A 19678-nucleotide genomic window follows, 5' to 3' on the forward strand; every position below is an offset into this window, starting at 1 on the left:
ATGGCATAGACAGTGGAATTGAGGGCAACCTCAGCAAGCTTGCAGATGACACCAAGCTGAGTGGTGTGACTGATATGGCAGAGGGATGGGATGTCCTCCAGAGGGACCTGGACAAGCTGGAGAAGTGGGCCCATGTGAACATCATGAGATTCAACAAGGCCGAGTGCAAGGTCTGCAGCTGGGTCAGGGAAATACTCGTTATCAATACAGGCTGGGGGATGACGTGAAAGAGAGCAGTCCCCTGGAAAACAGCTTGGGGGTACTGGTGGACGAAAAGCTGGACATGAGCCAAGAACACATGCTCGCAGCCCAGAAGGCCAATCGCATCCTGGGCTGCATCAGAAGTGTGGGCAGCAGGTCAAGGGAGGTGATTCCGTCCCTCTGCTCTGCTCTGGTGAGACCTCACCTGCAGTGCCGTGTCCAGCTCTGGAGCCCACAGTACAAGAAGGATGTGGATCTGCTTGAGCGGGTCCAGAGGAGGGTCACAAAAATGACCAAAGGGCTGGAGCACCTCTCCTACGGGGACAGGCTGAGAGAGTTGGAGTTGTTTGGCTTGGAGAAGAGAAGGCTTCAGGGAGACCTCATAGCAGCCTTGCCGTGCTTAAAGGGGGCTACAGGAACGATGGAGAGGGGCTGTTCACAAGGGTGTGCAGAGACAGGATGAGGGGCAATGGTTTTAAAGTAGAGCAAGGCAGACTTTGATTAGATGTTAGGAAGAAGTTCTTTACTATGAGAGTGATGAAACCCTGGCACAGGTTGACCAGAGAGGTGGAGGCTCCATCCCTGGAGACATTCAAGGTCAGGCTTGATGGGGCTCTGAGCAACCTGATCCAGTTGAAGATGTCCCTGCTCACTGCCGGGGGTTGGACTAGATGAACTTTAAATGTCCCTTCCAGCACAGCACATTCTAAGATTCTACAATCTGATTTTCATTCACTGCCTATCCCCACCAAAGAAAATGTGAAAATGAAGGCAAGAGGAAGAAAATAAAAAGGATGGAAATGATCTCCAAGAAAAAAACCCCACACATGAAAGAGTTGGAAACTGCAAAGGAAATAGGAAATATAAATGTATTCCAACTACATAATATCTGACATTATAAGGGAATTGTTTTGATACTGCTCTAGTCACTGCGATGGTAGTTCAGAGGGTAAGTCCACAATGGTTACTTAGGTCTAAAATCACACCTGGGACTATCTAGTTAGATATACTGAAGAACTGTTTACATGTGGCTTACATAGAATTAGACATTCTAATCTTCCTTGGAACACTATTAAACATACACACATAATTTTCATATATCGTGTAAATACATACTTAAGTAAATCTACACCCTGAAAAATTCTATTGTTCGCAAGATACTGGCTTAATTGTAACACAATACACAACTAGAAACAAAATCATTATCATATTTTTTTTCAGAAGCTGAGAGGAAAAAGGCCTTTCTCACCTACAGTGCTGCGAATCTTATGGAAATTATTAATTGCAAATACATATGACTGTATACATACCTGATAAGCATACATATATAAATATAATTTTAAATTATTAATTTATTTTCAAATTATTGCGATCCAAGCTGTGTTACAGTTTTTAACCTTTTGGAACCTTCCCAACCCTAATTTCCATATGTTTTTAGAAAATGTTCAGAATTTTCTATCCTCTCTTTTCAATTAACTAGCCAGATATAATAATTTCAGTATCTTGCATACACTTGTCAAGGAGCTAGACTCTTCTACACATTGTAGAACTCTACACATGGATGAAAATAATGCAGGCTATTGGCTCACCGTCTGCAATTGCTTCTCCTTTCAGGCTCTTCATTCCTCCCAGAACTGGATTTCCATCCATGTAAAATTCAATTATACTTTCATCCAGAGTTATCAGAAGGTGAAGCCAAGTATTTTCATCCAGATACTTCAGGACGGTTGCTTTAGCCATGTATGTCAAATTGGATCCTAATGCTGTATAGTGAAGCACTACAGAAACATGAGAATCGTTTGTTTGGATTTTCACGCCGTAGTATAAGGTCCCATTATCATCGTCCTTTTCAACTATGTAACCATCAGTATTGACGTGAGGAATTAACCACGCTGAAAATGTAAAATTGGTGACTGCAGTATTTCCATTATACGGGTATTCCGGACCAATAATCCCAAACGCATCCTCTTTTCCACTGAAATACAGAGCATCTGTTCCGCTGGGATGGCGTCTCATGTGGGGCTGAGATTGTACTGAACTTGGAAATGATCCCAGCAACAAGAGGTCTACCATTGGTGGTAGTCCAGCCTGGAATGAACTAGACAGTATTTCCCAACCTAATCGCACCACACCAAAAGTGCCTTGTTGCCTTCGGATGGTGAAGTCTGTAATATATGAAAGATCATCTTCAGAAAGAACATCTTCCACTACCTCTCTGTCCAGGCTCTCTGGATCTATAACAAAGACTCCAAAAGGGTCATCATTGAACGGAATCACCACGGTGAGAGCAAGGTTGGTTTCTGATAACTGACCACCAGGACCAGGAGACCCACCTATACAGTGGAAGTTAGAGCAAAAGTTAATGGCTGGTTTCAAACAACATGGTCTGAAAGAAGTTACTAAAAAAGTAAAACTTGAAGTTTTGCTGATAAAGTATGTTTCTAAAAAGGCTTAGATCTACCTTAAAGAGCTTCTGAACTCTTAGAAAATGCTTTGATTTAACAATAACACATTTTAAATGTATTATGTTTAAATCAAAATAGTCACAATTTTCATACTGCAAAACACACATTTGTCTTTCAGCTAAAACAAGATTTGCTCCACCTTTTCTGAATTAGTCAATGAGACAGGTTACCTATGATCCAGTTGACCAACATGGGGCCAAATTCAGTTCTCACATTACTCCAAGATTCACACGAATATGGAAGAGCAAAATTTGGCCCACTGCCTCTGAAACAGAAGCAGATGGACCCTGCAAGATTAGGAACCAGTTGTGTGATAAAACTGCTGTCAAGGTCTGCCATTCGTCATCTATTTCTGCACAGTAAGAATTCATGACAGGAAGATCATGAGGTGAATGTAGAGCTTCCATGTTCAAAGTATGCAGTGATCCAGCTATTGTAAGTAGGAAATCTTTATGGATTTCACTCACAGAAAAGGTCAATATGCATTTTCAGTTGCATTTGTGCACTGAAGACCATAAGTAGTACCGAGGTGGATTGAGTGCAGGAGAATCCTGCTTAGTAGCAGACCTGAAGCAGCTCTAGTTTAAGTAAGATAAAATGGTAACTTCTAAGTATTTTACCTCCTCTAGAATAAGAAAAACCAGCCTCCCTCATATTAGAGAGGCATAAACTCTAATAGGTTTGTCTTCAACTACACAAAGATCTACATCTCTGAAATCAAAAAGAAACATCCTTTTTAAAGGTCAGATCACCAGAATATGTATAATTCAGAGACTGAATAACTACGTTCATGTACCTAAATTAAGATTAAATGAAGAATTAAACCTAAAACATTACCAGAAAAGTATAGGATATCAAGACATGATTCAAGGCAAAACTCTTTCCAGAGATGGTTTCTTTTTGATTGATTAAACATAACTCTTTTCTACTAGTTATGAAGGGAATGGTGATACGGAAGACAGTACCTGAAGCATTCACCAATTTCAGAATGTAAAATTCATTGAATTCAGGAATACTATCTGAAATAGCACGGAGTGTTATTGGCTTTGATTCTTCACCATCCACGAAGTGCACAGTCCCATAAGTTTCATGGAATTCTTCTCCTGGCCTCAACGCAGAGTCGTTATCAAACAGCTGCCAGGCCAACGAGACATTGCCAAAATGTCCTCTGTGTCTCAAAACCCTGTTCAGATACAGAGAGAGTGAACATCCTGGCAGGTATAAATCAGCATTCGCTGTCAAGGGAAAACACAATTATACTAACCTTACTGTGAAAAATAATATACAATGTTCTAAATAACCACAAACAACACAATCCTGTTTGAAGACACGCAGTTTCACAGTAAGGTTCCACTCACAAGCACACACAGGTACCTTAGGAAAAAAGTAACAATGCAGGTCCATGCAAAACAGTACTGTTCATCAGTCTGTCTTGCACTGCTGTGATGGAAATAAAAAACACTAATATATAATAGTTTAGAAAGGTAGCATTAAAAATTGATATATGTGGCTACCCTTAGACAAGAAAGAGAATCATCTGTGTTTAACTGATGTTTCTCCCTCTCACCATTAAGCCTTCCTAAACTCTTTCTTACTTAATTAAATTTAGGTTATATTTTATGTCCTTTGGAAATTTGTGGCTATTCCAGATTAACAATGTCATAAATAAACCTAAGACTTTTATTTTTTTGCATAGCTATCTCATAACAAAAGTTATTTTGTTATGTAAGTGGTGCCTTTCTGCCACAACTTCTTCCTAAGAAATCATGAAAACCTGGCGTACAGGATGGAAAATAAAATGAAACCTTCACAGGCAGCACAGAAATTCAAGGAAGCTCTTTTTTAAAAAAAAAAAAAGAGAAAAGAATCTCCACAGAAGCAAAGGCAAGTCACTAAACAGAAAGAGTGACTCTAAAGGACAAGATTTCCATTCAAGAGTGATTTTTGGCAGAGTTTGTGCACCACGCCAGGGCTGGAGGAAATGACAAGGGAAACCTCCCTGATGCTGTTGGCAGAAGGTGGGAGAAAACACAGGTGGGAACTCTGGAAAAATCACAGTACTTAGTCAAGACGTCCTCACTGTCACGGAAGTCAGAGTTACATTTTCAACAGGACATGGGAGGCAACCTTTCAGTGGTCGGTGTCCCTTACAGACACAAATCTTTCAATTCCTAACAGCTGGTCAGCATCCACACTACAGTGATGCGCCTGCATCCTAACTGTTGTTATTATATTATATTGACAAAATGTGCTTTACACACACAGAAAAAAGTGTGCTTCTGTTTATACTGTAAAATAAAATGCTGCATAAAGAGATTATACCACGCTGAAAAGTTAGATCAGAAGAACTAGTATAGGCACAGAAACACAATTATGTTGTTTCTGCTCCAAGAAACTTTTCTTTTTTTGCCATTTGCACTCTATTCCAGTTGGTTAGCACTGTTGCAGTAACTCCAGCTTCTCCCTCTAGAGCGTAGTGATGCCATAGGTGTTCTCAGCAGTCAGGTTTTTTGCTGCTCTGACCTTTTTTTTTATGTGCTACATGACAGTCAACAGCAGTGAAAAGGCAGCTTTTCATTGCGTGGAAGTACGAGGCAGCTCTTCACATTCAAAAGTGTGGAAGAGGCAGCTCGCTGGTAAATATTTCTCATCCACGAGGACTGAGCAAGGTCCTCCAATGTTGGTGATGTTAGTATCACATGCTTCCATAAAGCGTCGTATATAAACATATTTAGTGTAAATCATTATTCTCCATGCCATCAAAAAAAAATAAAAATCCTGCATATAAATTCGAAAGGACAGAAAAACCCTCAAAACAAACTCAGAAGAGCTACATAACAAAACTGAACACATAATATATTTAACAACCATTTTATCAAGGATTATAATTTTTGAGATGTGTAAAACAACCATACAAGACCTAATTCACAGACATAGGCATCTGCTTCAAGGCCTTAAAACATTCTAAAAAAAAAAAGTAAAAGTTATAAAAGATAATCAAACAAACGTAAAAAGAACCTCTTCCCTGACTGTGCACACTATCTTATCTGTTGTGACCTATCCTGCCTTTACATCTTGTCTAGAGGTTTCCTAACAAAAAATCAGTATTTTTGCCAAATTATAATCCCAGCGTGCCTTTAGGGAACATTCTATGCTAAGATGCCAGGCAAATTCATGTCTGAACGTTTGCCATTCTTGAATACATCCCTGTAGATGGAGGAAAAACTTTCAGAGGTCATACTAGGGAAGTGCATTTTCTACACATAAGACAGTCAAATCTGGACTTTGAGTATAGACTTCCATCTGTAATTAACAGGTAGAAGAAATAGTTGATATCTTCAATATGTTTACAAATAATTTAATCCAAAATTTGGTAAAGCCACTTTTCTTTAAGATATTTTATAAGTGCAAACTTGCATGGGACTGGACCAAAGTACTATCTATAAAGCAGCACCTACATTGGTTCAAAAAAAGTGCAGAAGTAGTATTTAAAAGTCACTTACAAAAAATTGTTACTTTTGCCTTCTTCCACTGTCTTCTCTAAAGGCTCCAAGGAGAAGATCCCATTAGGATCATCATTTGCTTCAATAACAACCGTAGCCACTCCAGCTTTAAAGATAACAGTATCCCCTAAAAAAGGGGTGATTAATTTTAACAAAACTGGAATCAGAAATGAAAGTAAATTTAAAACTGACGGTGTTTCCCTGTTACACCTACTACTTTTATGCAAACAAAGAGACAAAGAATGATAAAACCATCAGAGAAGATCGATATTTGAGATAACAGGCAAGTCAGAGCAAAAACACTTAAGCAGCATCTCATGCAGAAAGCAACACACAAATGTGCAAGAAAAAACATATGTCACATGACCAGAGAAGGTGTAACTCTGAGAAGAAAGGACTGTATGAGAGGTAGTACTTTGTATTTGATCAATTGGTCAAGTCAAAAGAAAAAGTATTCAGACATTCCAACTCTCCTTTACACCTTGAATAGAAATATTGCACTTAAACTAAACGAAAGCTAAGAACAATGTCTGAGAGTTTATTCATACCCTTACCACAGCCCATCTGAAAGGAAAAAAAAAGCTGTGAAGCAGAGTGGAAGCTAGTAGGATTTCTGTGTGTATATTAGCACTGTAGGGACATTTTAACACTCCTCCTGTGTCTACAGATGTACAATGTGTTTCAACTCCCATCCCATTTTTTGCCCTAGTTAAGAGCTTTAGACTAGATTTTGTTCTGACGTAAACAATATGCTTACCACCTTAACTTCATATACCTCTATTTGTATTTTCCCTAAGGTCCAATGTAATTTTCAAAGGGAGTGTAACAATTAAGGCGAACACATACAACAGACAGTAGACAGAAAAAAAAAAACACCTTTTTGCTTTCAGGTAGGCATATAGAAATATTCTGTATTTTTAGTGATTCTACAGAGGCTGCACAACATGATCCTCCTTTTAGAAGGAAAGGAATCTCGCAGCTACCTGTTGTTGTACGACCAGTGTACCAGGAGGAAAATCATCATATGTTCCCAATAGTGTGGTAAGAGATCCAGTGGATCTTGGAGAAAGTTAGTAGAGTAGAAACAAATCACCAAAGAGAAAATTTAAGGGAGAAGAATGGGTTTGTGCAATCATTTCCATAAGGTTGATGTTCTGTAGGAGATGTGGGTACCAGAACACATTCTTCACTGGTGGTACACTGGGGAATTTCTAACACACATCCTTCTGTGCATTAAGCTTTGTAAAATTATGTCAGCCTGAAAAAAAATTATGTGTACATTGTACTATTACAAAAATAAAATAAAGACCTATTTCCATGATTTTCCTCTGTTTTCACAAAAATCAGGCAGCTGTGTAGTGTACACTGGAGCACAACAAACTAAAACAATTCCTCTTTCTCTAAGACTATTGCTAGCATTCTTCAGCCTTGTGTTTTTGTAGTCAAGTCAAAACCCATCTCATCTGGAGCATTTACATTTGAAAAAGACACTCACTCCAGTTATTTTGCAGGAGAGGTTTCAGCTGTATCATTTGATTTCTCTTTCCAATTTAACAGTTCAGGATAAAAATCCAAACGCGCTGTGTACTGTAATTGTACAGAAATGGTAAATCTTACCTTATTGATATAATACTTGGCATATATCTGTTGCTTTATGATAAGACCAAGTTGTTAAAAATTTGCAGAAAAAAAATTACTAAACATGCATCAAATCATTACTGTTACCTGTAGAATTCAAAAGGAAGATATAAAATGTTTCATCAGTTTCAGGGGTATCATCATCATTAGTATACACAGATAAATTCTGCTCTCTTTCTCCAATATCAAACAAAATGACACTGCTCTTTCCACTGGGAACAAAATCTCCCTCTTCAGCTGTTGCATCTCCATTAACAGTAATATACTGGACAGCAACAGCAACATCAGCAGATCCATTCCTTAGGACTGTGAAGTCTGCAACACTTCCTTCTTTAACGCTCACTGTCAGAGGCTCTGCAAATACACAAGCAACAAATCTACCTGACTTCTGAAAGAAACAAATACATGTTCAACACAACAAAAACATGAACATTATACACTAGCTCCACTGGGATTAGGAGGATATTTCAATGATCTGGTCCATAGATAAAATTAATTTCAGGTAGTATACATATTCTACATTTAAAAATGGTAATATCTAACCTGCAAAATAAACGGGATCATCATTCCTTGTAATCTGTAAAATTGCACTGGTCATATTTCCCAGCCTGGCTCCATTGGTAGCACTGAATAAGCTGATGATGAATACCTCCATCTCCTCAGGTACCTGCAATAAAAAGTATTACGAAATAAATTTCTAGCATACGAAACACTGAAGAAATTAAAATGAACAGCTGAGGTGAGTTAACGAAACAGAGATGTCTGAGTGTTGTCTTTTTATCTATTGATCCTTGAGATTTTCAAGAGGGATGAAAAATGACAATTCGTACAGTTACACAGAAATCATTATCAGTCTAAAATCCTTGTAAATGTCCCATCATCTTTACTGTTGTATGATCCAAGCTTCTGATGCACATAATTTACTTTTACAGATTTATTTATTTATTTATGATTAGTTTAATTCTTTCTTATATTACATCAAATATATCAGTTCTAAAAATAAAAATAAAAATTAGCATTCCTATTATCAAAACAAGTTTTTATATTCAGCTGAACATTTCTGTAATTCAACCACCATCAACTACTTTCAGTTTCTAGCTTTACTTTCAGGTATGCACAGCTTCCCAATTTCTTTATGGTTTACTGAAGTAACCTCAGTTTTACCCATCTATTTTGACTTTTCATACAAATACTTATCAGGCTCTTAAAAAACAAATATTCCACCTTTCACCTTATATTGTAATTCTTTAGCACGTAACTCTTCATCCCATATATTTACACAAAAATGCTGTAAAAATGTTTACCTCATCCGGCAGTGAGTAAATGGTGATATTTTTGGAAAACTCCAGATTATCAAAGAAAATCATCCCTTGTTCTGGATAGATGTCATTAGTACATGCTGGGTCAACAGCCCAAGACACACTAACATTGCCATAGTTTCCTTGGTTTCTTATAACTCTGTAAGTCGCTAAAAAATGCAAACATATACAATCAGTGTGCAACTTCAGAACAACACAAATCAAAAAGCAGAGATGAAGCAAAGAAAAAGGAAAGGAAACAATAAGCAAATCCACTTGTTGCAAATAATATGTGAGAGCATTACACGAAGGGATACATGAAGATAGACCATCAATGTTGTTCAAACTTGCTCAAGTTTGTTAGTTTTTTGCCTGCAAATTTACTAGGAAATTGAAAAGAGCGAGATAAATTGAACCCACCCATATGGGGATTTATCTCTGTTCTTTTCTCACATAGCTCCCTTTCTTATTGCTCCATGAGCAGAGTTATTACCTTCACGTTGCACCTTGCATATACACCAATACCCCAGCAGAAAAAAACCCCAAAGAGTAATTCTAATAAAAAAAAAGAATTACCAGCATATATGATTTCTTCTTTACTTTCCTGTATTGTTACTGATAGTTCATCTGGTAGAAACTGAATGACACCATGTGGATCATCATTCTTCAGAATGGTTATATTGACCCTTGTGGCATTCCCCAACTTGCCCGGCATTTCACTGTAGCCACTAAGTACTACGGAATATATCTCATCCAGCTAGAAGAGGGAAACTCAGTCAGAATAAAAGGAAATATTCAGTATTCACAGCCAAAACAAATGGGCAAACATCCACAGTCCCTAGCCAGGAAGAAAGAGATAAGGATTTAAACAAAAGGAAATCACATACACTTTCTCCATGCACAACGTGTTTGTACGTTGCCATCAGAGCAAAGAAATAATTAGAAAATTTCCATCTCTGATTTGCCATTTTCACAAAAATTCTAGCATTGCTACAGGCAAGGACTGATTTTGCACACTTAACTTAGAATCACATCAATTCATTAGTACAAATATATTTGTAAAGTTCTCTGCAAGGTGAGTTTGGTATTACTCAACATCACTAGAAAAGAAACAAAAAGGAAGTGATTCTTCATGCAGAGTTCAATTAAACAATGGCACTCAAAGCTACAGAACATCATGGATGCTAAAAAATCACATGGATTGAAAGCGTTAACTGTTCCTGTTCATAGAAAAAAAATCCACTGAGGGCTATTAAACCCCCAAACACCTTCTATTTATCCAGGCATCTCCAGTTTGGAGAACGGGAAGGCATTCTGGAAAAAAGCTGTTGCACATTTGTTCTGATCCTACATATATTTGTCCATATTTTAATAAGTGATGAACTAATATGCCTGTGAATACAACATGAAGGGAGAAAAATATTTTTACCTCTGGAATCCCATCCATCCTTGTCAGAAGAGTAATTATGATCTCTCTTTCAGCAGGCTGAAACTCCAGAATTCCTGTGCTTCCATAAAACTCATTATTGTCTCTTGGTTCTACAGTGTAGCGTAGAAACTGCCTGATGAGACTTCCTCTACTCCGGACAATCTGTAGTTCAACAGATTCCCCTTCCTGTAAAAGAGAAAGTCCATCTTTTTCCTAGCGCCCTGCTCAACTAACTAGCCCATAGTGATTAACAGAAATTACTCAAAAAGCTACCTTGATACTATAGGGACCTCTAGAAGAAGGAGAAAATTCAAACACTCCTCCTGGGTCATCGTTTTCCAGAATAATAATTTCACAAGTTGTAAACCCATATTTCAGTATTTGATTTTCCACACTGACCCTAAGAAAAAAAAGTAAGAAGTTTTTTTGAGCGACAATACTGTCTGGCAATTAAATCCCCACTTGTGCGAAGGACATCTGAATACTGATGAATTTGATGAAAACATTATGAAAACAATTACCTGCAAAGAATAAAATAAATTAAGAAAGACACATATTTTATCCATTTGTCAAAAAAATATTTGCTTCTGAAGTAATTTCTGAATAGCTTTTAGAGTTGGTAATTCTGAGGTGTTTTAGTCACACATGCACACAACACACAGGAAAAACAGATTTATGCAGTAAAAAGCCAGAGTTGCATTCAGTATGACTCTATGTTTGGATCAAACCATAAAGGATAATCCAAAATCACTTAAACAAAGAGAAATTACACCTTCCCTTTCTCCTCTCTTGCTCACAAACCTGCTGTATAAACGCATATGGTGACTGGTACAGGCATGATCAAATAGCTGCTCTTGGTGGAGAATTTCTCTCTCTGGGCTATTGCTACACCATCTTCGTCTTACTCCTAGACATGAAGGGGCCATATTTGACAAAAGAATGAAGCCTTGCACAGTTCTTGCAATCATTTCCTCAGATGTGGTAATTGCCAAAGTCATTGGTTTAAGTTCATTAAATTAAAAATGCCAGAAAAACTACTCCTGAAGAATGCATCAAAAATGCACCATCAGATGGATGGTTTGGTATGGCTTATTACAAGGTGTTTTGTGTGTTTAGGTTCCTTTGCATCTTCCATACTTCCTGGAAGAAAATTTCAATGGAGCCTTGGTCCAACACATCATAAATATTTTCATGGTTTCCCTGTATTACAACCCAGATTTCATGAGACACTACTTCACATAAAAAGAGTTGTAGTCTATTGTATCTAATATTCAAAATCAGTTCCAGAAATATTTCCACAAACATTCCATAAATAACTGGAGCGCCTCCCCTAAAAAAAAATAAATAGCAACGTATCTTGTAGCAAAGTTTACAGAAAGGATACAAGATGCAAAAAAGGAAACATCTATTTAAAAGGGTAACATGTCATGTTTATTGCATATTAAAAAAATATGTCACCAGACACTGTAACCTGTGTTAACATAAACTAAATGTAAGTTATACAAAAACTAAGAGAAATACTCATCTTTGACAACTTCCTCTCTATAATCCTAGTCAGTTCAGTCATTTATTTTGGACTAATCATGATTTTGGCAGTTTAAAACAACTAATCCGTTATTGCATGAAATGCTCAAATACCAAACACTGAGCCATGCATTCATAACTTTCATCACTTACAGATCCTAAATAAAAAAAGACCTTCATGCCAGAAACCCACGCCATCAAACTAAACACCAAAGGGCAAGCATGCATCATCTGAAGAGATGCAGAAGACGTAATTCCTGAGAGGAAAAGAAATTATAAAGACAGATTCTGTCCAAATCAATCACTTGTAAAACAAAGGACTGATTCAATGAAGACAAACCACAGTTCACTGCACTTACCCAAAGTACACGATAAACCTTTCTGTCTCTACCCTGTCAACAGAGACAAAAAAAAAAAGACAGAAAGAAAGGAAGGGGATGGGGGAAGGAATGAAAGTGCCGCTTGCTAGAATTCCAATGGAATTAATCTTAGTAAAGAAAAATAATAATTTAAACCAAAACAAAGCAAAATGAACAAACAAACCACCATGGTTTCTTTTTCTTTTTCCCTTCCAAACACTTACAATGATCATTTCAGGGGAAGCCTACTTGGCATTTTCCTGTTGACAAATGTTATCAAGTGGGCAGTTCCCACTTAGGAGGAATGACCCCATGACCAATTCAGTGTGTCAAGACTCATTCACGGTACACTCCACCAAGCCCTCTTCCAAGAGCTTGATTACTGCCAAACTCTGTGCATGTTACCCACTGCACCAGCAGCCCACATTTAAAAATTTCCTTTCACTTAATAAAACATAATATACAACCAAACAAGCAAAAAAACCCAACAAAACAAACCCCACATGCCTTCACGATATGTTATTTCAGCCAAACTAATGATAAAAACAGAAAAGCACAGATGGAGTTTAACAGGTACAAACCAAAAACTATTTTGGCACAAAATGATACCAAATTTTAATTCTGGCAATTTTTCAGTTAAACAGATTACCTAAATAAAATACTAATATAAAAATGACAGAAACAATAATACAAAAATATGAAAAAAGTATTTGCAAATCTCTTAACTGGTTCTTTTTCAGCCAAGCACTTATAACAAACTACTACATCAAGTCATATGAAAGGGCAGTATTATTCTGCAATGGTAATCATGCATTTTGACTTTCTTCATCTAAAATGAGTAGACATTAAATACAGAGCCTGTATCTTCTATCAAAATACCATAAGCAGATTGCTATAGCATTTACAAAGTAAAATTCTGTCTTCATGAATCTCAAAAAGAGCTCAGAATCAGAATTCAGCAGACATAAGAATTCACTCAGAAGTTGGAGAAAATAAATACACTGGCAGATAGATTCTTTCAGATAGGAAATTTGAATTAATAGAAATTTCTCACTGTTTTCCAAGGAGGTTAGATTTTAAATACTGTATAACACATCCTTCCTTCCTTCAGAAACAGCAAAAGTGTTGCAAAATCATCAAAATATAAGCACAATGGAAAGAGAAAATACCAGAGTTGGTAATGCTAAAATTTAATTATATCGCTAAGCTCTTGGTAATATAATTTACAACAGAGAATATAAATGAACCATTATGTCAAGTGAGGTTTTGATATGTATGCACAAGCTTAAGTAGTTAAGACATATAATTCACCAGAAAGTGAAAAGGCATGCCAGAAATTAAATCTCTTTAGGCTTCATCAAGTTACACTGCATGAGTCCAAGCACAGGTCAGACAAAAAAAAGCCGGTTAAGATGAACTGAGAAGTAGGTCTAGAATCTAATATTGAGTGGTAATCCACAGTGGCAGCACTGCAGAAATCAAAGGGTAGCAGAAAGAGTCACAAGGACACATGAGGTAGGCATCTAGAGCATCACCAGGTCTTGCCCAAAAGGGCTGGGAAGACTGGCAATACTTTATTACTTTTAAACAGTCACAGCATAAGTTAGATGGGTATCTAGACAAACTGCAGGTCAGAAAGCAACTAGCCAGATCCACTGCTAAAAAACAGTGTTGGGGAGGTTTCTTCATCCAAGTCTCATTTTCAACACTAAGATCCCTTTGTTTTTTTCTATTTAATGATTGATCGGACTACAGTTTCTCTGCAGGATTGGCCAGACTGCCATCACTGCTCTGAGACAGCAAATGTTGGTTCCTATTATAAAAAGGCATAAAATAGCCTATGCAAAAATGGAATAGAAGCACCTAGTCTTATACTTCCAGCTCTGAGCTGCTGTTGCATGAGCAACAAACGGTGCACACACCAGGATCCCTCACATCTACTCTCTGAGCTACTCACAGATGAATTCCCATAACATCCCTGGACCAGGACCCACCAGGTGACCTCCTGGCTCATCCCCGGATATGTCTTCCTGCTGTGGACTTGCCTGGTGATCATTGGGCTATGTCTGACTCTGGTGTCACCCTAAAGCTAATGTGTGTTCCTGGCTTGACCTGTCCCACCGCCATGACCTTGCCTGATGCCCTGGGCTCCAGGTTGCCCTCAGCTGCCTGCTCCAGCCGTTTCTCCCACCTCACTCGTGGTGGTGGGATGAGTCCCTGCCCAACCAGCCATCTCACCAGGCTGGACTCCTGGCTCCACACCACCACACAGCCCGCCAGCCAACAAACATCAGCTCTTGTTACATGTCCTGGCAACGTCCAAGAACAACACGTTGTTCATCTACAGCCCTTTTGTCATAAAGGCCTCCAAACTGCACAGTGTAGTCCTCTTTCACGCTTTGTAGTATGCCAAACCATCTCTTTGGGCCCTCCCATGACAGCAGCATGGAAACAGGACAAAAATGGCTCCTCAGAACTTCCAAAACTCATGGTCTGCCCTGGTGAGGGTATTCAGAAGTAATGACAAAACGTAAAACAACTCCTTGAGCACAGTTGTTTAGCCATATCAAGGAGCTCCAGCTACTAGAGAGAGGACTTGTCAAGGAGTACGGAGATGTTTCCTGCTGGGGAAGGTATCTGCCTTTCTTTCTTAACTTTTCCTGTGAAAATGGCTATCTGTGGACATGAAGTTTCATTTTATCACAGAGGATAACTGCTGGTAATATTTATGAAGCTAACACAAGAAACGCAATCTCAAACTGCATAACTGTGTTTTCTGTGATGAAACAGCTGTAAAAAAAGCACTTCCCATATGACAAATCTCATATGAAATGACTTGTCATTAGGGAAATACTTTTTCTCAAAAAAACCCTTAATTATTATTTAGCAAGAAGTATAGATTAATTAGGACAACTAACAGAAGCTTCAAAATGTTTCTTGCACTTTTTTAAACACGTAGTACCACAAAACAGCACAAAGATTTTTGACTGAATTTAAAGTAAAGAGGAATACTCCTGCAAACAAAATAATAATTATTAAGAGATGCAATGTGGTCGAATTTGATATCTTTGGACCAAGAATTGGAATTCTGCAGAAAGTGAATGTTTTGAAAGCCACTTGAGAAAGAGAAGTGTAACTGGGAATCAGTATTGCTGTTACTGTTAACAACACGTCTCTAAAAAACTTTCATTTATATCAAAGTATCTCATAAAAGCTGTATTCAGATTGCCTGTGGAATGCTACTCAATTTGTTTCCTAGATTTGTAATCAGTATTCACCCCTTCTTCAATTTTTTCAGGATTATCATCATAGAATGGCCTAAGGTGGAATGGACCTTAGAGATCATTTTAATCCAGCCTCCCTGCCGCCAGGGACACCACCTCTCGACTACTGCTTTAGGCAGGTCCTAACTTTAAAGAATAGTATTAAAGTAGGATTTGCCACATCACAAATTCCACAGTGCTTCTCATCAGAGGCAACACCTTCTTTACAGGTTTAATCCCTGAATTATTTGATTTTGAAGGCTATATTAATTTTTATTTCTCATACCAGAAGATATACGGTGTTATTATTTTTGAAAAGTAATAAACGCTATCAGTAGGTGTTCAGCAGAACTCATTTAAACATTCTACAACTTTTTCCCCATCAGAAAGAAGCCTGATTAAACCTTTCAAAAAAAATCCAGCATTTTACACTGAAAGAGTTATCTCGTTCAGCATCACGTGTATTACATAATAGAAAACACTTAGAAAGATTAATACAATTTTGAAAAAGAAACAGGAAATCACCAAGTTAGGAGAAAATCCCAGTCCCACTAAACAGTATATGGTGTTTCTGTGCATGCCAGTGCAGACAGCAACCCACGAAATATAAACATTACTTAAGCCCTGAATTAAAGAGCGTGAAGAGTATGCAGTGCTTTAAATGGTCTTTCTGTGATTTGCTAACTTTTCATGATGAAGTATTCTCCTAAACAGAAAAAAAAACCCAAAACCCAAACTACTAGACACTTCACGATGAGCTAGTAAAACCTATGTTCCATATTTGTAATTTTGAAAAAAAACCTATTTTCTAATTTTACTCAAGATAGAATTTCAGCCTGTGGAAACTTGTGTCACACCAGAGAAATCACTAGAGCTATAAAAATCCCCAAGTTACAGTGCTTCAGTTTTACTTTATTATATATAGCAAAGGAAATTTAGGTCATAACATATGTCTGTGGATCTGTTCTGGCATCCTAAATTATATGTGTCATGACTCCAAAAAAATTTGAGCATAAGGACTTTTTAAACAGTCATCTGTTCATGGATTATCACTTTCACAGATTAAAATCAATTTATCTGTACTTTGCTTTTGCCAGATCCCGAAGTCCACAAGTTCTCTCTCTTGACTTCATTCTTTGAAGAGTGCAAACACAACCCTCGTGCCATGGGGGTCCTAGCACTTCACCTGAGTTAACTTCCAGATTGATAACTGTGCCTGCACCTTACTGGAGGGGATACAGAAGGAAAAGGCAAAAATTAGATTTTTACAAAAATTATTTCTATTTGTGCTCACCATTTACAGGGAACAGCCCTAGTATGTATACATGGTTTCATAAAGCATACACACAATTTCCACCACCTATTTCACCTATATTCATCAAGAAGACCAAGGCCTTTTCATTCCCTTATAGATTTCACTGCAGACATTTGGCTTTATATTTGGTCTCAATTCAGGCCTATCCAGATATGGGCAGGCATTCAACCTGAAGCTGCCCCTAAAAAAAAAATACAAAGAAGCTCCAGTAGGTACTGGATTACCTTGCCTCTTTATTACTCATCTGTCTTCTTTGGAAGCATATTCCTTATGATAGACTTTGGTTTCCATTTTGTGGATGGAATTCAGAGTTACTTTTAGTATCTATGATCTTTGGATGGAGGCCATAGAGCAAGGAAGGTAAATGCTATTTTTATTGGCTTGGAAAGCTTCTTTTTATGAATGCAATCACTGCTCGTTTATAATGTAAACTGCCTTCTAACAACACCACTGAGTTGTAAACAATACATCCATGTTAGAACTAATTATTTTTATTACTTTATCCATGCTATTACTAATTGCAATAAATAGAATGCTTATGAACGTGTTCCTACGACCATAGTTTCATTAAAGTTTTTGCATGCTCTATTTTCCTACTGACTTACACCACAATTTATAGAACAGCACAAGCCCATCCACAGCACAGTACATCTTTGTTTCTCTGCTAATTCACTACTGCTGTGAGATGCTGGCTGCCAGCCTTGGAAACTGAAATCTTCTGTTCATCCAGAAAATACAAACTATGCAGAAAGCAATGCCACAATCTTGCACGCATAACCCTGCCAGTATCCTTCAGCCCTGATTTGAAGAGTCACCTCCAGTACTGAAAGGATGATCTTTGCAGTCATTTCACTCTTGGCTTCTGTGCATGTTGAAGTTGCCAAATCTCACTCGTAGCCTTGAGGGACATTATTCCATGTCTAGAGAAAAGTTCAGATTTTATCTCCTCCTTGTTTACTTCTTTTTCCCAGACAGACCACCTGTTCCCCACTTTCCTCTCTGACCTTGCCAAGTGTGGGAAAGCTGCTGTCTGCTGGCACACTTTCTACCAGCCACTTCATGATCAGCAGCACAACCCGCTGCTCCCACCACACATAGTGAAAGCAGAACAGTGGTTACATTTGTCCTGCTGCCAGTCCAACCCTCATCACAGCCATCGTTTTCAAGGCGCAGCCTAAGGTTAACAGAGTGAGTGGCAGAAAGCTCTAGCTACACACACCTGCAGAGCTGAAAGAATTTAAAAAGTTAATCTCCCGTGTTGTCCGATTCCTCTGTCTACTTATTTGTTTCCTACCCTTCCACTTCGATATTTTGGCCACTTTACAAAACTTCCTTGCACTTTCAATCATCATTTCTAATCTTAGTTTCCCTCTTTTTGCCAGAGACTCTGATGAATTCCTTGAGACAAACTAGTTTCATCCATAAGCAGGAAAGCAAAGAACTACTTGCAATAGCCCACTTTTGCTTTTGTCTGGAACAGGACTGTCTCTTCAACAGAGTGAGTAGCTAAGTGCCAGGGGTGAGGGCTGGGCTGGCCACTGAATGCTGACAGATGCTCTTTAACCCTCTCTTCTTCCCCAAATGGAAAGGAAAAGGGAATGAGGCAGAGAGACTCAGAGAATGGAAAACTAAGACAGCTTAAATAAAATGGCAATAGTACTAGTGAAGAAATAATTAGAATAATGAAAATATATGCAAATATACACAAAACTGGTATCAAACCCAAGTCCCTGCCACTTGATGCCAACTCCCACAGGCGCTGCAGAGCCGGCGGCACTGGGGCAGCTCCAGGCTCAGCAGCAGAGGGGAACCAGGCACCGAGGCTGGATTTGGGAACTCAGGCTCAGGATCAAGGCAAAATAACAGATGGAGTCCTCCTCAGACACTGGCCATTGAAGAAGAGACCTTAATCCCTGTGATGCTCACCAGAGGTGCCACCTGTTACTTCCTTGTGACCCTTTTACTTCCCGGCACCCCCAGCGTGGCACACAAGACCCAGCAGCATCCTTGGTCACTACAGGAGCAAGTCTCAGCCAGAGCCTTTCTGCATCCCCAGCCCTGGCAGTGACCAAACATCAGGCGTTATCACCTCCGGCAGCAGGCACTGCCTGCACAAACATGCTCTTAACTTCAGAAAGTGCAGCCTCTTAGAACAGACTGAGCTGGAAAGTAAAAATCACTGAACAGTATTTTGAGTAGCGTTGATCTGCAGGTAAGAGCACCTAGCTCTTGAGGTCCTTTACAGCCTTAACTATCCTATAATCCTGATCTCATGCAGAAGGGACTACAACATCGCGCTTCAGAAACACCATTTCTTTGTAGCCCAAGCGTCTGGCAATGGTCACACTGGGCTGTTTTGGAAGCCAGGAGCTTGTAATGGAAGCATCTAATTATCAAGAGCAAGCAATACTGAATGCACAGATCAAACAAATAAATATCTGATCTAATCCTGCAATGACACCATACCTATAAACTCTTTTTTTTTTCTGACAGAAACAGTTATGTAGTGCTTTCTACTCTTCATTACAGTCTTCATCGTTATCTCACTAAATACTGGTTTTCTGAAGATATGTTATAATCAAGAACTGTAACAAAAGATCAATGCTGAAAGAACTTTCTAAATAGCATACATTATTTTAATCAAGACGTAAACAAAATAAAGTCGTTTCTCGAGTTTTTCTCA

The 19678-nt window shown here is 38.3% G+C and overlaps 1 protein-coding gene across 1 annotated transcript in view; it reads right to left on the reverse strand.

Annotated features, from left to right (window-relative positions):
• LOC104267442 (G-protein coupled receptor 98-like) overlaps positions 1-19678 on the reverse strand; it is a gene marked incomplete at its 3' end in the record, with an annotated part of 77712 nt that overhangs the window by 30847 nt on the left and 27187 nt on the right. Inside the window, exons 12-20 of the mRNA XM_009877259.1 lie at positions 10808-10934; positions 10535-10720; positions 9682-9862; positions 9112-9275; positions 8351-8474; positions 7895-8161; positions 6170-6296; positions 3632-3849; positions 1791-2534 (exon numbers count right to left, since the gene is read on the reverse strand). Coding sequence (XP_009875561.1) covers positions 1791-2534; positions 3632-3849; positions 6170-6296; positions 7895-8161; positions 8351-8474; positions 9112-9275; positions 9682-9862; positions 10535-10720; positions 10808-10934 — 2138 coding nt within the window. The remainder of the gene's footprint in view (positions 1-1790; positions 2535-3631; positions 3850-6169; positions 6297-7894; positions 8162-8350; positions 8475-9111; positions 9276-9681; positions 9863-10534; positions 10721-10807; positions 10935-19678) is intronic.

Source organism: Apaloderma vittatum, unplaced genomic scaffold, assembly GCF_000703405.1.
Source record: "Apaloderma vittatum isolate BGI_N311 unplaced genomic scaffold, ASM70340v1 scaffold19239, whole genome shotgun sequence".
NCBI lineage: Eukaryota > Metazoa > Chordata > Aves > Trogoniformes > Trogonidae > Apaloderma > Apaloderma vittatum.